Raw genomic sequence first — 27,524 nt, 5'->3', positions numbered from 1 at the left:
GAGTACATATATGTATGCATGACGGGTGCCTATAACATTTAGATGAATTCTATGAGGCTCTAGTACCCATATGGTGCGTTAAGGAGCATGCCCATATGGCATATAGATAGATTTGTTGTGTTTGAGTACTTATTGTATCTAGTTTTGAGTGCATATAGCATTTAGATGAATCTCGTACAAATGGTGCTTTATATGTATAGAATGTGATTAATTTTTTATTTTATTTTTTCATAAATTTTGTATTTGGATACATTGTGTACTTTAAACAGGTGTTATGGCATCTACATGAATTTATAAGGCTCTTTTGACGAGCCACTGAGATAAATAGTGTACTTGGATACATTTATGTACTTAACACAAGCGCATCTGAATCTATGAGGCTCTAGTACATATGCATGATATGGTGCTTTGATGAGCAATGCCCATATGGCATTTATATAGTTTTATTGTGCTTGAGTACATATTTGTATGCATGACGGGTGCCTATAACATTTAGATGAATTCTATGAGGCTCTAGTACCCATATGGTGCGTTGAGGAGCATGCCCATATGGCATATAGATAGATTTGTTGTGTTTGAGTACTTATTGTATCTAGTTTTTGAGTGCAAATACATGTAGCATTTAGATGAATTTGTGACGCTCTAGTACAAATGGTGCTTTTGATGGGCAGTGCTTAGGGTACTTATGTCAATTCTGTTGTGGTTAATTAAATATAATATTTAGAATCAGTACACACGACATTTGAATGAATTTAAGGGTATAGAGTATATATGGTATAAAAGAAAAGTGCAGATAGTATAAATATGTTCAAAATGTTCTTATGGCTCTTATTTTGATATGGTAGTTCTATATCATGCATTTAATATATCTTGTGTTCTTTTTCCAGCAACCGTTTTATCAGAAATGCCACCCAAAGAACCAAAAAGAAGTAATCGTAAACGGAAAAGCACACAGAGGCTTGGAGAAGTAATTGAAAACCTAGGCAGTTCAGATTTGGGACTGGGTGTATCTATAGATAATTCTGTACCAAGCTCTTCAAATCCAAATATTAATTCCGGCCAGTTGTCAGCTGATAATCCACCTGCTCAATCCAATCCAATTGATCCAAACACGTGTAATGATGACCAAATTCTGAGAATATTGACAGTCGCAACTCCAATTATCACCCAAACAGTAGTTACAATACTCAAAAGCACTGGCGTTATTCAAGGCAGGGATGTAAACTCACCTGATCCAACTTTGATACCAACACACCAAGGTGTTAATTCCGTTTGTCCACCAAGGCAAGATACCACTACATGTAATACAATAGAGATGACGACACCATCCCAGTCCCACTCAACAAATATTATTGATAAACAATCATCTGAGAGCAGTCATCCGTCCTGCTCAAATGTTACTAGCAGAAGCGGTCAACAGTGGTTCATGCCAACTGAAGGATCTCCGAGTCAACAGGTGGTGAACCATCTTCTACAGGGCACTCCAAACACAGGTACATGTTCAAACGAGTTAGAAGGCCAGGGTTTATCACGCCCACTGGCTTTGGGTGTGGACCCAAAACTGAAAGCTGATATTTGGTCTAACAAATACATTAATCTGGAGGATTTATTGAAATCCAAATCCAGAGTTGTTAAGTATGTTCCAGTAGAGAAAGATGATTGTTTAACATTTGTTAAAAATAGTAGTAGTAAGGCAAAAATTGAGTCAATGGCACAGTGGCATGAAGCTTTTCGCATTTATGGGGCAATTTATTTTGAAAAATACCCTACTGAATCCCCGAAGCTGATGAAATATGCGGCTATCATTGCAAATTTGGCAGAAAAAGCTGGAATTGAGGCTGCATTTTTTTATGATCAAGCTTATAGGCAGTGGAGGGAAGTAGACCCTTTACACTTACCATGGGATGGTGTAAATGGGGAATTATTCAATGAGGCGTTAGCTATGGGGCTTATTGGGAAAACTAATGCCATGAAACAGCCCTTTCTTACACAAAGCCTCACGGCTCCAGCCCTTAAACAGAAAAGGTTTTGTTATGCTTTCAACAATGAATCAGGCTGCACGGCAAGAATTTGTAGATACGAGCACTCCTGCCAAAATTGCGGTGGAGACCACAGCAGGAGGGATTGCCAACAATCAAAACACGAGAACGCCGATTTTAACTCCACCAATAGAAGGGGGGGGGCCCTGATTCAGAAAAACAGTCCAGTAAACAGAAACCTAAAACCAGGTGATTTTCAAATATCTACACCTATTCACATTGACCAATTGGGCAAGTACCTTAAAGGGTATGACACAAGTAAAGTTGAATTTTTATTAGAGGGGTTCAAAACTGGGTTTAAAATTCCTTTTGAAGGCGCTGAAAAGAACCAATTCAGTAAAAATTTGAAGTCAACTCTGGAAAATTGTTTAGTTTTAAAGAAAAAAATTACAGAAGAGATTAAGGCCGGTCGGGTGGCTGGGCCTTTTAAGGAACCTCCTTTTGAAAACTTTAGAATCTCTCCTTTAGGTCTGGTCCCTAAATCGAAACCAGGGGAATTTAGAGTTATACATGATTTGTCTCACCCTTTGGGGTCCTCGGTTAATGACGGAATTTCTAAGGAGAATTCAGCTGTACAGTATCAATCGGTGGATGATGCTTGCCAGTTGATGCTTAAATACGGAAAAAACTGTGTCATGTCTAAAATCGACGTAGTCCAAGCTTACCGCTTGGTGCCAATGCATTTTTCCTGTTACCATTTGTTGGGTTTTGCTTTAGAGGAGGGGTTACATTTTGACAAAAATTTAGCTATGGGTTTAAGCTATTCGTGCAATTTATTTGAGCGATTTAGTTCAGCTATACATTGGATTGCTGAGACAAAACTTGCCATTCACAGCTGTGTTCACCTGTTAGATGACTTTTTATTTATATCCCCCCCTCCAATAGAAATTGGACAATTTAACATTCAAAAGTTTTTAGACTTTGCAGCGGAAATAGGTCTTCCGATTAAATCTGAGAAGACTGTGCTTCCAACAACAAAATTAATTTTCCTTGGCCTAGAACTAGATTCAGAGAAAATGGAAATTAGGCTCCCATTAGACAAGCTCGAAAAAGTACGAAATCTTCTTGGCTTTTTCAGTAATAAGAAAAAGGTAACCCTTTTAGAACTTCAGTCGTTAATTGGGTTACTTAACTTTGCTTGTTATGTTGTCCCTCCAGGAAGATCGTTTTTGAGGCGTTTAATAAATTTATCTAAAGGCATCAGGCGCCCGCATTTTAAGATACGTTTAAATAAAGAAGCAAAGTCAGATTTAAAAGCGTGGGCTTTATTCGTTGATCATTTTAATGGTAAAGGTTTGATTGTACAGCACAAGTTTGAAACCTCTCAGTCTTTACACATGTATACAGATGCTAGTAATTTAGGTTTTGGGGGTTTCCTGGGAACACATTGGTTCTATCATGGCTGGACAGATTCTTGGCTGAAATTACATATTTCTATCAGGGAATTTTATCCAATCGTACTTGCTGTTGAGTTATGGTCTCAGATTTTGAGAAATAAACATGTCCAATTTCATTGTGACAATATAGCTGTTGTCCATTGTATCAACAAACAGACAGCTAAAGACGTTCAATTAATGGCCTTAGTTCGAAGATTAGTTGTGCAGGCTCTTAAATACAATATTTTTTTTGAAGCAAAGCACATTCCTGGCTTAAAAAACATTTTAGCAGACAAACTCTCTCGTTTTCAGGTATCAGATTTCAAACGTTTGGCACCAGAGATGGATCAAACACCAACAGATGTTTCACACCTTATGAAGGATCTTTAAGAATGATTGCTACAGAAATTCTAGAAGGTTCTTTAACTAAGAATTCATTTCAAAATTATAATAGGTCAATCAACTATTATAAAGATTTCTTAGCTCTATAGTTTCCAGCAAGTTCAGTATTGCCTATTTCGTTGGAATACCTGGTGTTATTTATAGCATACTGTATGCACAGACAGTTATCCTTCAATACTGTTTCATCATATGTTTCTATGTTGAATTACGTACAGAAAATGGCAGGGTTTCCTGATTTATCAAAAAGCTTTGTTATTAAAAAATGTTTGGAAGGTTTTCGAAAGAAAAAGGCAAGGGCGGATACTCGTTTACCTATAACACCAGCCATATTAAAAAGGTTGGTAGAATCACTAACGCATTTAGGTTTTTCTAAGTTTTTGCAAATTTTGTTGAAAGCAATGTATTTAATGGCTTTCCATGCTTTTTTGAGAGTTGGGGAAATAACCAGCACATCGTCAAGTCCCAAGAATATTATTAGTTTCACGTCTGTAAACTTTTTACTAACTGGAGAGCATCCTTTTGCGGTTTTGTTAGATATGAGTCATTTCAAACACCACACTGGAAAATCTTGTCATAAATTTCAAATTAACTGTAATGTAAAAAATGTAGATTTATGTCCAGTGCATGCGGTATGGGAATATTGCAAGATGAGGGGGATTCAAAATGGTCCTTTATTTTGTTTTATGGATGGTAAACCTATTCCTAGGCAGTATTTTACACGCCAGTTACAACTTTCGTTACAATGGGCTGGATGTGACACCGCCGTGTATAAAGGACATAGTTTTAGGATTGGGGCTGCGAGTTCAGCAGCTATGATGGGCATTTCAAGTGATAACATTCAGTTAATGGGAAGATGGCATTCAGATGCGTACAAAAATATATTCGGATACCAGTCCTTAACATCTGAATCTGTTTTATGTGTTTTTGATGTTGTATCATGGGGATATGGACCTCTGATACGACACAAGGCTGTTCTTTTCTTGAAATACGTTTAAGGGTTCCTTGTTCTTGCCACTGTGCCATAAACGGATAATCATGTTTAGATCTAGAAGTGTATTTTCATTACAAGTATAAGAGTGTATAAGAGTGTAATAACTTTGTTGACAGTATATTTGATACTCATTTTTAATTGTATTTATGTTGGTAACTGTGATTACGAAATATAATGGGGACATGGGCCTCTTTATTTTCAATCCCTTTTAACAGACTTACGGTAATATTTTGTATAGTGTATATGGTTATTGTTTTATTTTTGTTTTTGTATTTTCCTTTTTGTTTTTGCTTTTTTATTACTTTTTGGATTTGTTTTTTTTTGTTTTTTTTTTTTTTTTCTTTGTATAATTAAGTTGAGATATTTATCAGAAATACAATCATTTGCTACCATTATTTTTCAAGGATAATTTAACACATAATAAAATGAAGTATTTAGGTTTGCAATCATGGTCATGCAATTTTATGCCATATTTTCTAATTTCTCAGAGAAATTATAAAACTAACAGTAATGAATCATCCCCTTCTGTCATTGCAGCTGACGATGGGGTGAACTCTGGTCGACCTGTTGTCATAAAATTTAAGGAATCTCGTAAAGATATTGCTTAACTTTACGCACTGTTATAAACTATGCGGGTAATGATGTTATCTTTCAAGAAGTTAAATTGAGCAGTCAAAAATGTTTATCACAGATAAAATAGATTTTTAACTGGATCAAAATAAAAACAAAATAAAATAAAATAAAAAAAAATAGATATACGAAATCAATAATAATAAAAATAAATAAGATAAAATAAAATTAGAATTTTCAATGTAAATATATGTATAAATCTGGCTTTGGTTGCCATGGGGACAGGGGCCTCCGGCAACTATTATCATTTTTGTTTTGTTTTAGAATCTGTTAATACATTATAATCATGGGATAGTTATCGTTTTAGTGTATATAATGAATACTCTTAGATAGAAGTAGCTTTATTCAAATGTGTGATTTCTCTTTTGATATTTTTTGTTTTTCCTATTTTTGGTAGTTAGGACTTTGTCTTTTTTTTTGTTTTTTTTTTTGTTTTTAGAATTTTTTATCACTGGCTTGGATGGGGGATATTGTTACAAGGAAGGCTTTGGGTAACAATATTGTGGCGAATGTAACCCCATCTTTGATGGGATGGGTCAATAAGGTTTTGTCATTATAACCATATATGTTGTTTATAAATATGATTTATTGATTTCATTATACATGTTTTCCATTGTGTTGCTTCTTCGTCATTTTAATAATAAATGACAGTTTTCAATTCTTAAATATTTGTTTGTTTGTCATTCTTTCATCCCATCAAACAGAGCAAGCCTGTGTTGACAAAAATGCTAATTTTTATTAAAAATGATTTTTTGGCAAACTAGGCGGTACTATGGAAAGCGGCATAACTCTTTGTTCTTATTTGGTAGAAACGCAAATACCAAGTTATTCCTTCCCCTGATCATGTTATATGATCTCAGAAGGCGCTTCAGTTGCAGTTAGAAGTGGCAGGAAAATTTTGGAACTAAAAATTATACCCACCATCCCTCCCTGGATAGCTAATTCGGATTTTCTGTTATGTTTGAACCAATTTAAATTGAAATATTTTTTTGTTTAATAATGGGTATTGTGTATTCATGTTGTATTTGGTTAAACAATATGTCAGTGTTTATATTCTAATGTAACACCATCTCTGATGGGCGAATGTAACCCCATCTTTGATGGGATGGGTCAATAAGGTTTTGTCATTATAACCATATATGTTGTTTATAAATATGATTTATTGATTTCATTATACATGTTTTCCATTGTGTTGCTTCTTCGTCATTTTAATAATAAATGACAGTTTTCAATTCTTATAAACAGGTTTAATACAGTTGTCAGGTATTTTATACAATCAAGGATAATTATGTACAGAATGTACTTAAACACAAATCTGAAGGTTACATCTAGATAAAAGAATTTTCAACAGTTTTGTTTTTGAATGTTTTGTTAGATTTCAATTTTCCTAACTTGACGTAGAAAGAATTTATATATTCATGACTTTTAAATATAAATGAAATTTCTATAATTCAAACATTTTAGTATTTCAAATAGTTAAAAAGTGACTAGATGTCAAAAATATTTCAGTCCTTATATACATGATATATATATTGAATATCTGAATCAATGTAATTTAATTTATAATACGCTTGAACATTTTGAAACTAAGAAAAATGAAGAAAAAAACCACATTCACATATGATCAACCTTATACTATTTTTTGAAAATGTACAATTAATTAAAATCTTCTAGAATTATAAAAAAAAATACATCTTCATTCCTGTTTTTTTTAATTTTTCTAATCCAAGTTCAACTGAATTTTAAAAGAAAAAAAAAGAAATAGGCTAATTCATTACAACGTAAACTAAAGACTCATACATAAAAATGCCACATAAAACTAAATTAAAGTGTTGTCTTCACATCTGGTTTTTTTTATAAAGGGTCTGGTTTCTCAGTCGTTAGTTTTCTATGTAGAAGCATGGGGACTTGTCGCTTCTAAGAATGTGTAGTCAGCATGGGTGCAATTTCAATTCTCGGATACTTCCAGTGGAAAAATCGATTCACAACAAATGCAAAAACGAAACAATTTTATAAAAATGCTGTATTAATGTTGGGAAAATATATTTCTATCATTAGTATTAATTAATTGGTAGATTTTAACGGTAACGCATGTTACGTATAACACAACATTATAAAGATACTGTATACAATATTGGATTTACCTTGGTCTTGTTGAGGCTGTATACATATAACTATAAATTAACCATATATTTTTAGTTTTTGTTGAAGCTGATACTAGTAATATATTGTGTAGTTTTCTCGGCGGCGATCCTCTTGACACTATAATATTATCTCTTACTATATACCTAGCATATTTTTTTTAATATAAGACTAGAAGTGTTTAAACAAAGCCTTATTTGCAAAATTGTATGAATGAATTCACCAGTCTGATATATGAATTCACTAAAAGTTTTATAGAACTGAGGGATATAATTTTTAAAAGAAGAGATAAATCATACGTATATAAGAATCAGTCGTTTAAAGCGCTTGTGAAAAAAATAGTTTTAACCGGCGTTTGCACTTATTAAATGGAAATATAACGCATTATTATTTCATCACATGCGAATTTCTTAAGTAAGTGATTAAAATTTTGTAAGTGTCACAATTTATTAATTTATTTCAATATATGTCAACGCAAGTGTAATGTTGTCAATTCCTGTCATATACAAACTTATCATGCATTAATTGACCACTAAGTTTACTTTTTTTTTTCGTGAATATTTTAGCTGGTTATGTATTGGTCACTATATGTGCCCAAGGAAAGGTTAAATCATCATCACGTTTGTCTTAATTCTAGTTTAAGGTTGTCCATCTGATAAATTAGTAAATGAAGGGAATATCAAGAAACGATTTCGTGCTAGGTCATTTTAGGAATTTGTGAATAATAAAAAAAAATATAAACAATGAATCTCCACAAACTTGTTTTTGGAGCGCAAGGGAACAAATTATTGGGGACAACATCTACACTAACAAAACTACATTTACATGTTTTCTCTCAGAGTGAATTTATCACGTGTTCAAATATGGAAAGCAATGATAATATAGAGAATATAAAGTATACCAAAAAAAGCAAAAGAAAATTTTAAACAATATAAATAACACTTAATTTTTTATGTTTGCAGTAGAACCACCCAAGTTTAACTTTTAACCGTACATTCCTCGAATTCGAGCAGTGCGGTTGCCAAAGTTCTATCGAAAAGATTTGTGGTTAAGGGCATACTATACAGTATAGATCATACGGTGAACTTTTAACAAAAAATTGCATACAAGTTGTTTTTCATCTAGTCACTACAATTTTTTTATAAACAAATATATAAATCAGATCTTTCCTCAATATTTTGATTCCTAGACATTAAGTTGTTTTCCATTCGTGCGATGTGTTTGAGCTTTTGATTTTGCGATTTGATAAAGGACTTTCCGTTTTGAATTTATCTTAGAGTTAGGTATTTTTGTTATTTTACTTTTCTATCGTTTAGACAGACATATCTTACTTTTTTTTTTCAAATGATAAACAAAGACGGATGTTGGTAAAAACATTTGGAATATCTTATATACAAACGTATGCTCTAAATTGATGTAAATATAATTCGGAAATAGTTAATTTTTATCCAATTTGTTTGATTTGTAAAGAAAAAAAGACATTTTTTGCTGAATATTTATGTAATTTAAATGAAATCATCGGTTATTTGTTCCTAAAACATGGTACAAAAAATCTTCATACATTATCAAGCTAAATGTCATTTTTAAAAGGGGGTCAATAAAAGTAGTCGTTTTCACGCTAATGATTAAAATCAGTTGCAAATACATCTTGTACCGATATGTCACAGTTTGAAGTGGCGAAAAATAACATTTTACGTTACACCGAAGTAATAACATCCCCTGTAACTGTATCGTATGCCTTTTGGGTCACTGAATACGGAAAAGCTATCGGAGAATTAAGGAACGGGAAGACAATAATGCAGAAGCAGTTGATTTCTGATTTTTTTTTAGAAACTAATGATTTAACTTTTATTTGTTAAAGTTCATGTTCACGTGTTCTATAGTAAAACTTAGCCATTTAAGTATAAACAACAACTTCAACTTTTGTTATAGTAAGTATCATATGACTTTAAGATCATTTGATATTTGTTAAAATAAGATAGTTGATTGTGCAGATTGAGTAATTAAATCGATAAAGTAAAATTACATTTCAGTCAAGGCTTAAAAATAATAACGTTATATTTTCATGTTGTATAAAAGGAGTCACATTGTATTTGTATGCCTATATGATTAAATGGCAATTCATAATAAGACTATTTTTAAGAGTGGTAATTAAGAAATGAAAGAAATTCCTAAGTAAGTTTGGATCATTGTAATTTTTAGTGTAGATCGACAAAAAACTATAGGTTTTGTTCTCACAAAAGTTGGAAAATGCAAGTAACAGCTATTTTGAGTAAATCAGGAGAGATTTGTGGACAATCAATGAAATGTGAATGAAATTTTAGATAACGTGCATCCAAAGCCTTGTTTTGGAATTGCTTTCATCAGCATGAATACATGTACCAGGGGGGTACAAGACATAAAAACGTTAGGAGCTAACAATATCAAAGGTTTTTGGTACAAAATTAGTGGAAATTGACCCTTTCGCAGACTCTTAATCGCAAATTTTCAAAATAGTTGCCCAGTAGTCAAATATTTTATCTTTCTTGAAGTAAATATTGAAGCTTTTTAATTTTATCTTAAACACGTTTGATTTTTGTACATTGAAAAAGGAATATATATGTTAGTTTATTTTATAACTTGTTAATACATGTTTGAACTGTGAAACACATCTCAAACCCCTTAACCTATTACTAAAATATCTAAATAAACACGTTTTACGAACTAAATTTAACCAAAAGCATACTGCATATGTTTTAACAAGAAAAACATTAATGAACATACAAAGCAATAAGTGCTTGTACATTTTGATAGGTCTTATCATGATTTGTTTAATTCAGCTTCATTATTTACGTTGCTTAATCTTAATAAACTATTTGAAATTTCAAAAGAAAAATATACTTACATTTTTAAACATCTCTTTTTCATTGTAGATTCCTTGTAAAATAATGACAATGTTGGTTATTTTTAAACTCCAAATCTAAATTTGAGTTTTAAATGTAACGGTTGAGTTGATTTTTGTAACATTGATCTATATTTAAAAAATTTCCGGCTGAACATTTCAGATGCGTAATAAACTTTTTGTCTCATGTTTTATGTTGTCCCATTGTTACAACTTCGTTTTATCAATTGAAAGTGGTATACGATTTAATATATTTTGTATAAAATGATTAACTCGTATTTTAAAAACTTCGTAAATGGAATTGTCTAATTGAATTAATATAAATCCATGTAATGGGTCTGATGATTGTTCATTGACCAGCCGTAAGCAGACGCCTTTAATGACCTTACCTTGAAAATAGATGTATATGCTATCAAATTTGATATAGAAATAACAAGATGTGGTATAATTGCCAATAAATTAACTCTACACCAGAGACCAAATGACATATAGAAATTAACAACTAACTCAATACTACTTTAATCGAAGATAATGTCGACGGATGCAAAAGTCTTTAGCAATCGGAACAATACGGTATTACTTTTAAGTTTAGAAAGGTCGATCCAAGATTATTAGAATTGATGACCAAGATCTATCTGCCAGTATTTTACGAACTATAAGGACGATAATGTATTTTTCAAAATTTCCGCTATTTCACAATTCAAACTGGGATATTAAATTGGTTTGTCCTTTATAGGAGCCTATAAGGTATTAATTTTGCTTATTTGTGAAGACTATAAGGTGACATTAACTAGAGGCCGTTGATGGGGGATTATGGAATTGAGAATAGTGGACAAAAATATAAATAAAAGAGACAATGGACCAAGAAATGAATAAAATAGCTAGAATAATGGTGTTAACATGTAATGATAAGAGAATACTTGTCATAAAGTACAAAGAATAGAGAAATATGGCATAAAATATCAAAGAATACAGAAATTAAGAACCCCGTATCCAGACCATCATACTAGTTGCCTTAATGAACGTTAGTTTGTCTCTGGGAGATTGCTATTGGTTATCATATGGTTTCTCTTTATATATAGAAATAACAAGATGTGGTATAATTGCCAATAAATTAACTCTACACCAGAGACCAAATGACATATAGAAATTAACAACTAACTCAATACTACTTTAATCGAAGATAATGTCGACGGATGCAAAAGTCTTTAGCAATCGGAACAATACGGTATTACTTTTAAGTTTAGAAAGGTCGATCCAAGATTATTAGAATTGATGACCAAGATCTATCTGCCAGTATTTTACGAACTATGAGGACGATAATGTATTTTTCAAAATTTCCGCTATTTCACAATTCAAACTGGGATATTAAATTGGTTTGTCCTTTATAGGAGCCTATAAGGTATTAATTTTGCTTATTTGTGAAGACTATAAGGTGACATTAACTAGAGGCCGTTGATGGGGGATTATGGAATTGAGAATAGTGGACAAAAATATAAATAAAAGAGACAATGGACCAAGAAATGAATAAAATAGCTAGAATAATGGTGTTAACATGTAATGATAAGAGAATACTTGTCATAAAGTACAAAGAATAGAGAAATATGGCATAAAATATCAAAGAATACAGAAATTAAGAACCCCGAATCCAGACCATCATACTAGTTGCCTTAATGAACGTTAGTTTGTCTCTGGGAGATTGCTATTGGTTATCATATGGTTTCTCTTTATTTCTATGTCTATTAATTCAGAAGCATGCTTTCATTATTTACCAACATTTTACATATCACATTATAAAAAAGACTATTATTTTGCAAACTACCATAGATTTCCGGTAATTGTTCTGCATAGACCACACCACATTGGAGTTCCTGTAAAAATTTTTTCAAGTGGACCGCAGTTACCCACCCTACCCCATCATTACATAAAAAGTTAATAATCAAATGTCTACGGAAATACTCTGTCCGAACAATGTGTAAAGGGGAGCTTGGTAGCTGATGTCTGCTGGAGAAAAAAAATTGTAAGGGTTCCGCGGAACCAAGTGTCTCGCCTACTTTTGCTGTTAATCACCCACTCATCAAAAATGATGAAAAAAATCAATAAAATTATTCCTCTCGATACTATCTTTTGATTGTGAGAAGCTTCTGTCCAAGTTTGGTAAAAATCCAGGCTAGTTTAAGAATCTTAAAAATATTTTAAATACTTTAACTGCAGACTGTGTGTAATGTTAACTGGAAGAAAAACTAAGTCCATTTATAAGTAAAATACGGGAAAAATGGAATTTTATTTTTACAAAATTTACTTCTGGATACTATCTCCTGATCATAAACAAGCTTCTGGCCAAGTTTCTCACAATTCCAGGATAGTTTAAGAAAGTTATTAAAATTTTAAAAACTTTAACCACAGAGTGAATGTTATGTTTCCTGGCAGAAAAAAACTAAGTCCATTTATAAGTAAAATACGGAAAAAATGGAATTTTATTTTTACAAAATTTACTTCTGGATACTATTTCCTGATCATAAACAAGCTTCTGGCCAAGTTTTGTACATTTCCAGGATAGTTTAAGAAAGTTATTAAAATTTCAAAAACTTTAACCACAGAGTGAATGTAATGTTTCCTGGCAGAAAAAACTAAGTCCATTTATAAGTAAAATACGGAAAAAATGGAATTTTATTTTTACAAAATTTACTTCTGGATACTATCTTATGAACATAACCATGCTTCTGTCCAAGTTTCGTACAATTCAAGGATAGTTTAAGAAAGTTATTAAAATTTCAAAAACTTTAACCACAGAGTGAATATTTGTGGACGCCGACGACGACGCCGACGCCGACGGAATGTAGGATCGCTATGTCTTGCTTTTTCGACTAAAGTCGAAGGCTCGACAAAAATCAAGGTTGCTGTTTAGCTTATTTTTTTTCAAAGATAGGTCCAAAGTTGGGGTCGAACACCGAGCATCATCCTTACCGAAAATGTAATAAAAATTGTCCTCACTAGGTGCAAAGGGAAGCTGGGTAGCTGGGGTCTACAGTAGAAAAATCCAGGGTGTTGTTCTGCTTAGTTTTTTTTCTAAAGTAGGTCTAAAGTTGAGGTCGTATACCCTACAAAAACCCTTACCAGATAGTTAATAAAAAAATTCTGCGGCAATACTTTTATCTGCTCTAGGTGAGAACGTAAGCTAGAGATCTAGGGCCTACTTGATCACAATTACAAGTTAATTTATAGCACGGATCAATCTTTTTTTATTAAGCTAATAAATAATTTACTTGCCCACTATACTTTGAATACAAAAAATAAACCTTTTGTCCAGTCATATTTAAGCGAAATCCACTAGTTCAGAGGTAGAATGTTTTGTAAAAACAGTTTTGTGTGGCAAAAAAAAGTTAAAGCACGAGTGCAACTTTATTTTCTTTTAATGCAGAATTATTATTACTTTTCATGAACTATTTGACAGGATGCCGATAATAAGGAAAGCTATTTCACCCAATAGTGAAATTTTGCCACCATTAAAAAAAAATCATAATTATTTACGATTCTATAAACACTCCAAGTGTTGACTATTTAAAATGTAAAGCGGGCAGTACGCTGCGTAATATATCGAAAACGATTGATTTTGCCTTTATGTAACAAATAATAACATAAGATGTATGTTTCATTATAATTCGTTATTCTTATTGGCTAACTGCACATCTCATGTTACATATTACACAACCAAAATCATTATTCATGATGACACGAGGTCCCACAATAAAGTGCAAAGGTGAATTTAATAAAAACTTTATAAAAATCGTGTTTTCATGATCCTAGCTAAAACATGTAATTATAAATATTGAATGCTTCTTTTTGTAACTTCATAGGGTTGTAAAAGCGTTGACCGTGCGTACATTTTCAGAATGAATCACTTCCGCTTTTCATACAAAATGTATTTCGGTCATCGCTTTACACCTCAATGAAGTAACAAAAAAAAAAGCATTCAATTCTTAAATAAACCAGAAATGAAATTTTGAAATTCATTGAAAAGTGTCTTTGACTGCTTAATTATATTTTAAAAACTGATGATATAGTGGTTATATATTAATAAAAACATTTTAAGTACGTTTGAGTCTTATGCAATATTTGTTTTTATATATTTGAAAACTGACTGCTACCGACTGGTTGCTTGAGTCTGGTCTCACAAACTCCGCATTTTCATTACAGCCGATTACATTGAGTGTGTAGACAAAGGTAATATCTTTGGATCGCTTGTTAGCTGAACTAAACTATGAAGTAACTAGGTAAGGTATACCATCCTCCTGTAGAAGGAGCCTAGTCCTACAGACAGATTGATTGGTTATTTGTCGAACTAGTCTACCCCTAAAGGAGGATAGTTTACCTAACCTAATAATACAAGCAAGCTAACCAAGGATATGCTACCTTTGCCTACACACTCAGTGCAATCGGCTGTAACTTTTTTACATTACAGGTTGCAACACCTTGCCAAATCATTAGGTTCCAATAAACGTTTGGAAAATTTAGTTAATGTGCTTTCCCATAGGGTTTTATGCAGAACAATTACCGGAAATCTATTATGGAAACTTGAAAAAACAATATCAAAATCGAAATCTAAGTGAACAATGAAGTTACTCACATTAAAAAAGGTTGAGACATTGAAGGCCAAATATTTTTTTTTTATTCTTGCGTGTCTTATTATAATCAGACGGTAATTTTAGAGTTTACAAAGAAATTTAATATTAAGACAAACATTAATGTCGAGTTTCATTGGTGAAATTAACACTACAATACAAATAAAGGATTCTCAAATGATCATGACTTTTGCTTGTAGTAAAATGATCAATGAATGAATGAATGAATGAATCAATCAATCAATCAATCAATCAATCAATCAATCAATTGATCAATCAATAAAATTGAGAATGGAAATAAAAAATGTGTCAAAGAAATAACAGTCAGCCTTACCAAAGAGCAAAGCCGAAGGCCACCAATGAGTCTCCAACACAAGCTTCAGCTGGTCTCTAAATAAAAATATATACTAGTAATGTGAAAATGGACGTCACACTTAACTTAGACAAAAAAAAACATAAAAAAACTAACAAAGATCAGAGTCTACTGTCTTGGGACAGGCGCAAAAATACGGCGGGGCTACACATGCTTTGTTAGATCTCAACCCTCCCGCTATACAATTGTAACGTGTAACCGGGCGGGGACGTTTAGATATTTTTATCCTCGGGTTCGTACCAGTTTCCTGGGATTTGAAAAGCAATTCAAAAGTTCTAAAGTCAATAAACAGTTTACACTATCACTATCAAATATGAAACAAATACTTTACTACATAAAACGAATTTCAACACCTATCAACCTAAACCGAACTTGTTGAATTAAAACTGTTTAAAACCCTTTCAGTCCAATACTGTTTGAAACCAACTGTTTGAAACTATAGTCTGAAACCTAAATGTATGGAACTGGTTTGAAACATAAATGTATGAAACTGGTCTGAAACATAAATGTATGAAACTGGTCTGACGGTTTGGAACTATTGTCTGAAACCTAAAGGTTTGGAACTGGTCTGAGACCTAAATGTTTGGAACTGGTCTGAAACCTAAATGTTTGGAACTGGTCTGAAACCTAAATGTTTGGAACTGGTCTGAAACCTAAATGTTTGGAACTAGTCTGAGACCTAAATGTTTGAAACTAGTCTGAAACCTAAATGTTTGGAACTGGTCTGAAACCGAAATGTATCAAACGGGCTGAAACCTAAATGTATAAAACGCGACTGAACCTAAATGTATCAAACTAGGCTGAAACCTAAAAGGTATAAAACTTTATTTAATAAACATGTCTATAACTGTCGGAACAACAGGGTAGCACTAAGGCATGGTATGTCAGCAAACACTCACTGCAATAGTGAGAGATGTGAGACGCAAAACCTTAGCACCAGCCCTGTTTGGACAATCTGTACCGAACCAAGTCTCAGCCCATTCTCTATTCTGTCCGAATAGCACTTCACTTTACTTAAACTAAACCTTCTGCCTGCTATAAACTACTTCCTTTCCGGTGTTTACTGTCTGCTGTCTTCGGTACAAATGACAATTTGAACTGAATAGCTACCCACTATTTATACTTCGAACGCGGACCTCGAAGAGAGCACCCTAGCAACAACTGTACAGGTAAAGCGTCTGATAGCAACCAAGGATAAAGGGATGATTTTAGATACAGTTTTCAACGATAATAAGATTAAATGGGAAACTCATAGAGATATCGGAAAATATATAACTGTAGAAATATTATAACCTTCTTAAACTGCAAATTCGTAACACAATTATATCTATCTCATGTAGAATAAACAAACACACAACAATATGCACAGAGAAACTCAGTTTAAAAGAAATCCGAGTCCGATGACAAAATAGTAAACAAAAGAAACTACACAAAACGAATATGATTCATAAATTAACAAAGAACTACTAGCAGTAACTGACATGCCAGCTCCAGACCCCAATAAAAAATATCGAAAGAATATATAGATATAAGAAGATGTGCATGGTATGAGTGCCAATGAGACAACTCTCCATCCAAGTCACAGTGTGTAGAAGGAAACTATTATAGGTTAAAGTACCCTCTTCAACACGAATCCTTGGCTCACACCGAATAGCAAGTTATAAGGATCCTCCAAAATGACTAGTGTAAAACCATTCTTGAAAACGGGAAAACCAAAGGTCTAAACTCTATATATAACTAGAGGCTCTGAAGAGCCTGTGTCGCTCACCTTGGTCTATGTGTTTTTGGTGATGTTGATGTGTTCGTAGATCTTACTCTACAAAACATTGTTGATGCCTACAATTATCTCTATCTATAATGAACTTAGCCTAGTAGTTTCAGTGGAAAATATTTTGTAAAAATGTACAAATTTATGAAAAATGTACAAATTTATGAAAAATGTACAAATTTATGAAAATTGTTAAAAATTGACTATAAAGGGCAATTACTCCTTAAGGGGTCAATTGACCATTTTCGTCATGTTGACTTATTTGTAGGTCTTACTTTGCTGTACATTATTGATGTTTACAGTTTATCTCTATCTATAATAATATTCAAGAAAATAACCAAAAGCTGCAAAATTTTCTTAACATTACCAATTCAGGGGCAGCAACATAACAACAGGTCGTCTGATTCATCTGAAAATTTCAGGGCAGATATATAATGACCTAATAAACAATTTTACTAATGTCAGATTTGCTCTTAATGCTTTGATTTCTGAGATATAAGCCAAAATCTTCATTTTACTCCTATGTTCTATTTTAATCCATGGCGACCATCTTGGTTAGTTGGCAAGGTCACCGGACACATTTGTTATACTAGATATCCCAATGATGATGGTGGCTAAGTTTGGTTGAATTTGGCTTAGTAGTTTCAGAGGAGAAGATTTTTGTAAAAGTTACGACGACGGACGACGGACGCCAAGATATAAGAAAAGCTCACTTGACACTTGGCCAGGTGAGCTAAAAAACGAGAAGCGAGAACGACATCAACAAACGACAACTACTGTTTTTTGTGTGATATTTTTATTACTAGACCAAATATTTCATGATTCTTTATTATCTAGGACTGTATTTTTTATTAACAATTGATAACCAAGTTTCATAAAATCATATGTGTGTATAGCAAACATATTAACTTTGGCTTGAAAGACGTCTATTTAATTGTTTTCGACTCGCTCTGCTCGGTCGGAAAAATTGACAAGAATAAAATCCTAAAATTGAACGCGTTCGTTCAACAATCTTATTAACATTAATATATATATTAATTTTCTCATACACATAAGTATTACGAAATCAGAGGTATACATTTTGATTAGATTAGTTCGTCTAATTTACAAATGTAGTGTTATCTGTAGTAAAACTGACTTCTTTAATAAAGGATTTGAATAAGAATGTGTCCATACCACATAAATGCCCCACTCGCACTATCATTTTCCATGTCTAGTGGACCGTGGAATTGAGGGTCAGAACTCTATATATTTGGCATTGAAATTAAAAAGATCATATGATATAGAATATGTGTAATGAGTTTCAAAGAAAACTATATCTGTACATTAACTTCACTTTCAAGTATAGAGATGTGACTTTTTTTCTGAGACAAGTGCTTGTCCAAAAGAACTTGCAGTCATTCGATGTTCAGTACTTCAGTACTTTGATTGTTTGAAAACGAGGTAAACATACCCTGCCACATTCGGTATATGTTTTTGTTAGACCTTTTTTTTCCTTCTGTTTTGTATCGATCTCTTACGTTAAGCCCTTTTCCACTGATTTGTATAGTTTGTTCTTATGCTGTGCTGTAACAAAACTGTCCCGTCTGTTTACAAGCATGTTAAACGCCACAATATATTGCATTTGCCTGCTCCAACTCAGGAGCATGTAGTTCAATGGTTTTCGTTTGTTGATTTTCTCAATTGAACTGTTTCATATTTTTCAATTCATGGACTATTGTAGCCGACAATACCGTATGTTTTTTCTCATTGTTGAAGATTATATATATATATATTATATATAATTGCTTATATCCACTACATTTGAACTTTGTTGGGTAGTTGACTCATTTGCATTAATACCAAATCTCCTTATTAAAAGTTGAGGGGTGTGTGTGTTTCTTTGGAAAATTTCAATGTTTTTCTCCCAGGTCACCCAGTTTGAATAGAATATTTTGACATTTTGCTGTACGTGCTCTTGGATTTGAGTTAAGAGCCAACCAAAGCTCACGGCCTGTTGGTGGGAAGTTGATGACTATATGGTAAGCTCTGGATGTCTTTTTAAGTATTGCATACGGTTATTTGGTGATGTCTTCATGCCATGCATTGTCCCATTACTTTATATAGACAGCTTGTCAGTCAACCTAATCTATCAAGTAGCTCTCCTCGCCTTTTGTATAGTCAGACGAAAACCAAGATATAAACTGACTTAGCTTGGTATATACATGTTTATCTAATATACTCATATAAATATAAAAATGAAGATGTGGTATGATTGTCAATGAGATAACTCTCCACAAGAGACCAACATAACACAGAAATTATCAACTATAGGTCATCGTACGGCCTTCAACAATGAGCAAAGCCCATACCGCATAGTCAGATATAAAAGGCCCCGAAATGAAAACGTAAAACATTTCAAACAAGAAAACTAACTTATTTATGCACAAAAATTGAACGAAAAACAAAAATGTAACACATAAACAAACGACAACTACTGAATTATAGGCTCCTGACTTGACAGGCACATACATTTTGAATGTGGCGGGGTTAAACATGTAAGCGGGATCCCAAATTCAAGTCAAATTGATATTTTAAAACAAAATAAAAGTTGAAAAGTGTAAAAAAAAAATATTTTAATAAATGTTGAAAATATTATTGTGTTTGTGAGTGGAAAACTACTTAAAATTGTAGAAATATTCAAAAGTAGCTCTCGCGTTTTTGTTCTGCGGCTACGTTAACGGAACATCAATCAAGTAATCGATCTTCATGACTATATAGCTTCAATATTTAATGTTATATAAAATCTCATATTCTGCTTGTCGTAGACTCAAAAAGACTTCAAGTTGGAATAGATCTAAGAAGACTAAAGACCGTTCATGTGTGGTTTAGCAATTGTACATGCCCACGAAACCGACGTCCAGATATTGTTCGGAAGATGTTTTGAGAAGTTCCGATGCGACCGGACAAGTAAAATTAAACTGTTACAGTATATTACAGAACACAAAACTGGCTATCTTTGCTGTAAATACAAGTTAAAAACCTGACATGGTTTACATTAAAGCTAAAAATCCCAATCCCACGGCATCAAATAATTTATAAAAAAACATATGACCTTTAACGTTGGAGGTCTAAACTAGCATTGACCCGTGTCCAGGTCCGAAATATAAAATAAAGAGATGTGGAGTAAATGTACACGGGACAAAATCGCACACAATATATAGAAAAAATACAAATTATGGGGCTTTTATGCCTGTTCTTTATCTTGGAAGGAGCTGGAGGGTCTTCAACGAGGAACTAGACCATTGATCCTCATTATACAAAAGTAACATAGGTTAGTGCATCGGACTATACAAAAACATAAGTTCCTGGTTCGATCACCGTTCCGGTGAGAACATTTCCATCCACTATTAATAAATATGTTTAAACTAACAATAGCCACACACTTGACTTTGTGGATTACATTATTTTTTTCATCATTCTACATATGTCTTTTGATATTTGTTCATACATGTAAATAATAAAAGTCTTACACTGTATATATATATTTTGCTCCGAGACCAGAACATAATAAAATAGATAAATTAAAACTTGCGCTAAATTAGATTAAGAAAGGGTGTGAAAGATTTTGTATCATTTTTTCCAGTTCTTCTGGAGTCATTGAGCCCTTCCCTCGCCAACAATATATAGTTTGCTTTATTTGTAAAAGAGGCTAGTAACGCTACAATTTTATCATCTTAGATTAACCTCTCCAAACTTAAAAATAAAGATCACGCACCCTTATTGTTTAGATTGATAAAGACTTTTGCATCCGTCGACATTATCTTCGATTAAAGTAGTATTGATCTGACAACCGCTGTGCATGTATACTTTAACGACCTTTAAATGAATGACCAATGACAACATTGTCATTTTTTGAATGACAACTAAACTCTGTTGGCAAGATAACATAAATACACTTTCGTTTTTCGTTTTTTGTTTTTTTGAAATCAAAAATGAAAAATGAAAATACTTTTGTTTTTCGTTTTTTGTTTGTGAAATCAAAAACAAAAACCGAAAACACTTTTGTCTTTCATTTTAATTTTTAAGAAATCAAAAACGAAAAATGAAAACACTTTCGTTTTTCGTTTCGGTTTCTAAGAAATCAAAAACGAAAAATGAAAACACTTTCGTTTTTCATTTTGGTTTTTATGAAATCAAAAACGAAAAATGAAAACACTTTCGTTTTTTGTTTTTGATATTTCAAAACGAAAAACGAATGGACGCAGATATACACGGACCGGTATTGTGATCCTTTTGGTTTTGGCTTATGCATCTTTTGGAATCTTGCTTCTTTTTCCCTCCTTTTGCTACCAAAAATAATTTACCATTTCTAACCATTATAACTACTGGCATTATAAATTAAAATTCAAAGTTTTTTTTATATCATCCTGGACATGTTTGAAATATTTGACACTGGACATACATTTATATATCAACCAATAATGAATCAAAGTTTTCATCAACACTTAACATTCACCAATTCTTTGCTGTACCTAGTTCCTTTGTATTTTTATGTTTCAACATATACTTTGTTCGAAATTAATATTTAATTTTTCAAGAATTAATTTTCAGGCTGAAAACATTTATTTTTGTATTTTTCTTGTCCCTCAGAAACTGATCTTTGGTACACGAGTGGATATCTTTTAAATTATATTCTTTTTGGGTATAAGCACAAATCAACCTTTACAAAATATCCGTCTAAACTGTATAAGTAACAACAGTTGAAATTTTTGATGCTACATAATTATTGTATCACATATTCCAAATAGATATTTCTAAATTAAATTATCTCCCTTTCTTAACAAAAATATAAAATTAGTACAATGCTATATCTGAATTAACTTTATAACTGTTCAATAATCTTTTCTCAGAGGAAATAACTTACCTTAAGTTTATTGTATGTTTGGCTTATTAAGAGTTTAAATCTAAAATATTTCAGTCCATTTCAAAACTAAATAGAAATAAGAAGATGTTGTATGAGTGCAAATAAGACAACTCTCCATTAAAGTCACAATGTGTAAAAATTAAACAATTATAGCTCAAAGTACAATAAAACTGATTACTGAAGGGATGATTTTTCTGGAAAAGACCGAGAAGGACTTTTCTATTATTATTTTATGTCTAGTGTACTTACTCCCACAGTGTTAAACTTATATCAATGCTGATGACGATGAGCAGGACAAGAAAAGTTAACGGTATAATGATCCTGTTTTCTAGCGCTGATGATGGGATACCGTAGAAATCTGAACTAATGTATGTTATGTAACATTTGTCGCAGCCTAGAGAACTGATGTAATCTGTATTGGTTCTCAGTTGTAGTATAATAGCTAGAAGAAAAGAAATATTAAAGCATTTTATCATTAAACTATTCCATTTAAAATCTTCATAACAGGATATAAATACTGTAAAATTTATAAGGCAATATTAAGGAATCAGATATACTATATGTTTGTTTACCTCACTGACTTGAAGTCCGTAGAATTTTATTTCAACTTTGTTTTCTACAATTTCAGCTGCAAATAAAACATTTAACATTATAGTTCAATTACAATTCAAATCTTTATTGCCATAAAACTACATATTTATAGTATGTGACACATTCATGACAACATAATAAAATGAAAATAAAAAATAACAACAAGATCATTAATATACACAATAAAAGTAAATATTTTAAGAGTCCCCTGTCCTCAGTTCAATAGACTGTTTTAAAAAGGATCCTAGCTTATTTACCTGAATGTGTGAAATTGGGTTGAGTATATATATGATATTTTATCTATGTCATTTAAAGTCATATGAAACGAGTGACCGGTGAAAAATAATATTATTCCAATTCTTGAACCAATGCATTCAAACATCATAAACTTAAAATTAGTCTTCTGTGCATGATTTTATCTTTTGTTTGCAGAAATGTTGTTCAATCGGTCAGTGTTGTTGTGAAAATATTGCAGGTAATTAAAGTTCGTGTTTTGAAGCCGAAGTTTAATGATTGTCACCTGTTTGTCAACAATCAACAAAAACATGGATATTGAGCACGTGTTTAACATGTACAATCAGATAATAGTTTATTATAAGGATATCCATGCGTATTGCGATCACAGGATTTTTACGAGATGGGTCACACTGAGGTCACTTTGCATACAGAAAATATGTCGGGGAATTGCAATTAAAATAAAGTAAACTTCTTCTAAATATGAACAAATTAAAGAATTTTCCTCAGAAAAAAGAATATATGTACATAAGTTTTAGAATGAAAACTATCCATTGAGTTATAAAAAAACATATGAATTATTTTTTTTTAATTTGAGGTTTTTTATGACTTTAAATTTATCATGTTTATAAAGTCATGAACATGATGAAAGTGGATATTCTCATTTATCAAAGTATTGACATCTAACTGTGTAACCCTCTTTAAAATAATATTCGTTCCTGAGAGGTTGATCATAAATGTATGAAGATGAAGAAAATATAGCAGCTGAACATTTGAAATATGGTGGACCTATTATGATAACTGTAATAACTTCTTTGGAAATGCTATTTTTAAACATTTACATATTCAAACTTTATTGAAAGGTGGGATAGTAGCCTGTCCTGTTTTGAAAAGTGGAAAACCAAAAATTGATCCGAACTCATATCGGAAAATAACTATCACAAGTACAGTAGGAAAAGTTGTTGAGAAAGCTCATGTAACTCAAAATAAAAACTCTGTAACTATTATTATATAAAACCAAAATAAACTACAAAAAGGATTTACCTCCGGAGAAATCCCTACCATTGCTGCTTTAATTTTAACTGAACTTATAATCCAAGCAATTAAAACAAAATTCCCACTCTATGTGGCTTTAATGGATGCAAAGAAAGCTTTTGACATTGTTTGGCATCTTGGCCTGATGAGAGAAATGCACAAGTTTGGTTTAACGGGGGACAATTGGTAATTTTTTAAAAGGTGGTACGAAAATCTTAAATCAAAAATTAAATGGAAAGGGTTGCTTTCAAATTCAATAGAGGAACAACAAGGTGTACCACAAGGCGGTATCTGGTCACAGACAGCCTATAAAATTTTTATAAATTCACTTTTACAAATTTTTGAAAGAAATCAATTAGGAGCATGTATAGGACCCATTCATTGCGGTATCCCAACAGTAGCTGACGATGTTGCTTTAATCTCTAAAGATCCATATGAACTACAAACAATGCTAAATGTACAGGCAGATCATGCAAACAAATTGAGATATCTACCCAGTGAGCAAAAATCTACTATTTTAGTATATAACGATAAATTTCCAAAGTCTTGGACATTGAATGGTAAATCAGTAACATTTTCCGATTCTGCAGTTCATTTTGGAATAGATAGAAATATAACTAAAATGCTGAGGTTAAAGAAGTTGTGAACAAGCGTATTACTTAACTGCAAGAAAAACTGTATACTCTCTCATGGGTGCTGGATTACACGGTTTGAATGGAGTCAATCCAAAAGTTTCTGTACACTTGATAAAAATATATGTTATACCTATACTTCTTTATGGTTAAGATGTCATATTACTCTCAAATACAGATATACATGTACAAAAGATGGAATTATTCTTTAGACAATTATTAAAGCAAATTTTGCATTTAAATGCCTAAACGCACATTAATAGCTGCAACTTTATTATTATTAGGGCGTATTCCTATAGAGGGAGAAATTCATCAGAAAATTCTGAAAACATTTGGAAATATTATTAGAAATGATAAGTCCGTTGAAAGAGAAATTGCTTTTAGACAATTGGCTATGAAAGATGAAAAATCTGGAAGTTGGTTTACAATTTACACAATGTGACTGTAATTTATGGATTGCCATCGCCTTATGATATCATTGAGAATCCACCATCAAAAATAAGTTGGAATAAACATGTGAATAACTGTATAAATAATCATTTTTACAAAATTTAAAGAAGGAAGCTAAAGAAAAGTCATCCTTGAAATATGTTAATTTTGATGATTCAAACATCATGAACATAGGAACTGTGCATAATATTTGGAAAAGCAGTGGGACTGACCTGTACTCCGTAAATATGGCCGCTATTAAAGTTAAAATTGCCACTGGAATAATGATTCTTCAGTATCAGAGGTCTAGATTTTCAAAAAACTGTATCTCAGCAAACTGTCCATTATGTAACATTGAACCAGAAGATACGACTCACGTTATACTTAAATGTGAAAAGCTGTCAAGCATAAGAAATCGCTTTATTCGAGAGTTTAAATCTTTTCTCGAGGGTTGTTATAAGCCATCTTTGCTAATACAAGAACTATTTGATGACCAAGAGAATATTTTACATCTAATTATAGACTGTACATCATACAATTTTACCTATAACTGCTATAAGGAACAGGTCGGTATAGAGACATTAACCAGAGGTCTGTGTTACAAACTATATCACAAACGTTTACTTTAAATGTCTGAGTAAATTTATTCTCAGTATAGGCAGTATGAAGGAAAACCAAAGTATAATACATATTAGAAAACATTTCGATATACATAAATGCATTTGATCCGCATTTTACTGGATTGTGTCAGGATTTATATAGTGATTCTTATTCTGCAATATTAAGAGATGGATAGTGATTGAACTGAAAACTCGTATCCAAGGCTTGTAAGATATCAAGTAATTTTAGATTTTAAGTAATTTATTTTCGTGTTATATATGGAATAATTGCTTACCAAATGAACAGTGGAAAGTTTTAAGATTTTAAGATATCAAGGATAGTGTTTGAACAGTAAACGCTAATGTGAGGGCAGGGGTGTTATATTTGTAGAATTGTTTAGCCTATGTGATATGGAGATATAAATAGTGAACCGGCTATGGACGATTGGACTGTGTATTATATAAAGTTAACTTCGTTTACATGGTGATGGATTAGTCCGCATGCTGTATATATATATGTTACTGTTATAAATTATAATAATTACGTATACTGATTTTATGAGTGCCCCGTGTCTAAGGGTTAGGATGCAAATAAGGGTGCAAATAAGAAGTACGCTATAGAAGCGAAGCCCCTGCTAGAGGAGGAAGATAAATACTAGGTAACAGGTAACAGGTATTCTAACTGTATCTACAATGTAATCAAATATAAAATAGATACTGTAAAACTTTTCAGTAACCAGAATCAATTCGACTACAGAACTTAATTGTTCAGTCATTTGAAACACTTGGAACCTGTTTTCCAAATGTGTCTATTTGGGTAGAAAGCACACATCGTTCGTTAAATGACATAACTTGTCATACGATCCCTTTGAAAAAATGTGTCTTACTCGCGTTATCTCCTTGAACACTTAAAGTTGTAGCCACCAAAACGATTAAAACTGGTAGAAACACATGCATCTTTATCTCTGTCATCTTCCTTGAGTGCATATATTCAGATAACCATGTAGTTTAACTGTTGCAATGGATCGTTTATCAAAATAATGGTGGCCTGCTGTTCAAAACAGTGTGGGTTCGTTGGTTGGCGACATGTTAACACCTTTTCGGAATACCTCGATGTTTTTCTTTGTAAGTAACTGGTTTTCTGTAATGAACAGGGAACCAAATATTTAACTTCATTACGCGGGAATTTCAAATATTTATTTTTATTTTTAGTTTATCCAAGGAGATCGTAATAAACAAATCCCGATCTTGTTTAACTTATGGGAGGGGAGTTTATTTTTGCCATAGTTTTAATCTATCTATATAAAAAAAAATCTGTTCCGTATTGTTCATCAGTTTTTCCAGAGACATATGGCATATCATTATAATTATATATATCTCGGTTTTACATTTAAATATGAAATGAAAATGAACACTTTTCCTTCTAAGAACAAGGTATTTTACATTAAAACCAAGTATCCCTATCTACCATAATGACGAAGTGCTTCTTTTTCTTTAAGTATACAACAAATAAGCCACTCAACAGTCATGTTCCCAATTTTCTACTTCATCAACATCAGCCTGCAACTTTCTAGTAGTAATATCATAGGCGGATCTAGGGGTGTGGGGACTGTGTGGCCTGGGTTCGGGTTAGGGTTCTGGATGATCTGCCACTGAATCTTCATTTAAACATCCAATTCGAGCAAAGCTGGTGTCTAAGATTTTATTATCAGTGGCAATACACATACGCAGGGGCGGATCCAGCCATTTAAACCTGGAGAAAAGATGGAGGGGGTTCCAACCACATGTCCCCATCCAAATGCATTGATCGTCCAAAAAAGGGGGGTTCCAACCCCCGGACCCCCACCCCCGCCTGGATCCGCCAATGCATACGT

The 27,524-nt window shown here is 32.4% G+C and overlaps 2 protein-coding genes across 2 annotated transcripts in view; one reads left to right on the top strand and one right to left on the bottom strand.

Moving 5' to 3' along the window:
* The window catches only part of LOC139498457 (uncharacterized), a 126,394-nt gene extending 99,666 nt beyond the window's left edge, over positions 1-26,728 (bottom strand). The window contains exon 1 of the mRNA XM_071286844.1: positions 26,538-26,728. Within this exon, the coding sequence (XP_071142945.1) occupies positions 26,538-26,637 (100 nt within the window). The 5' untranslated portion in view covers positions 26,638-26,728. The remainder of the gene's footprint in view (positions 1-26,537) is intronic.
* On the top strand, positions 274-6,106 carry LOC139498451 (uncharacterized). The gene has a single exon (XM_071286835.1). The coding sequence runs from the start codon at positions 839-841 to the stop codon at positions 3,803-3,805; it is 2,967 nt and encodes a 988-aa protein (XP_071142936.1). The 5' UTR covers positions 274-838; the 3' UTR covers positions 3,806-6,106.
* Positions 26,729-27,524: the final 796 nt, after the last annotated feature.

This window comes from Mytilus edulis, chromosome 12 (assembly GCF_963676685.1).
Source record: "Mytilus edulis chromosome 12, xbMytEdul2.2, whole genome shotgun sequence".
In the NCBI taxonomy this organism is placed as follows: domain Eukaryota; kingdom Metazoa; phylum Mollusca; class Bivalvia; order Mytilida; family Mytilidae; genus Mytilus; species Mytilus edulis.
This window is presented reverse-complemented; position numbering and strand designations above follow the sequence as displayed.

Coding starts and splice junctions, on each gene's coding strand:
- LOC139498451 (XM_071286835.1), top strand. CDS start 839: ATGGTAGTTCTATATCATGCATTTAATATATCTTGTGTTCTTTTTCCA.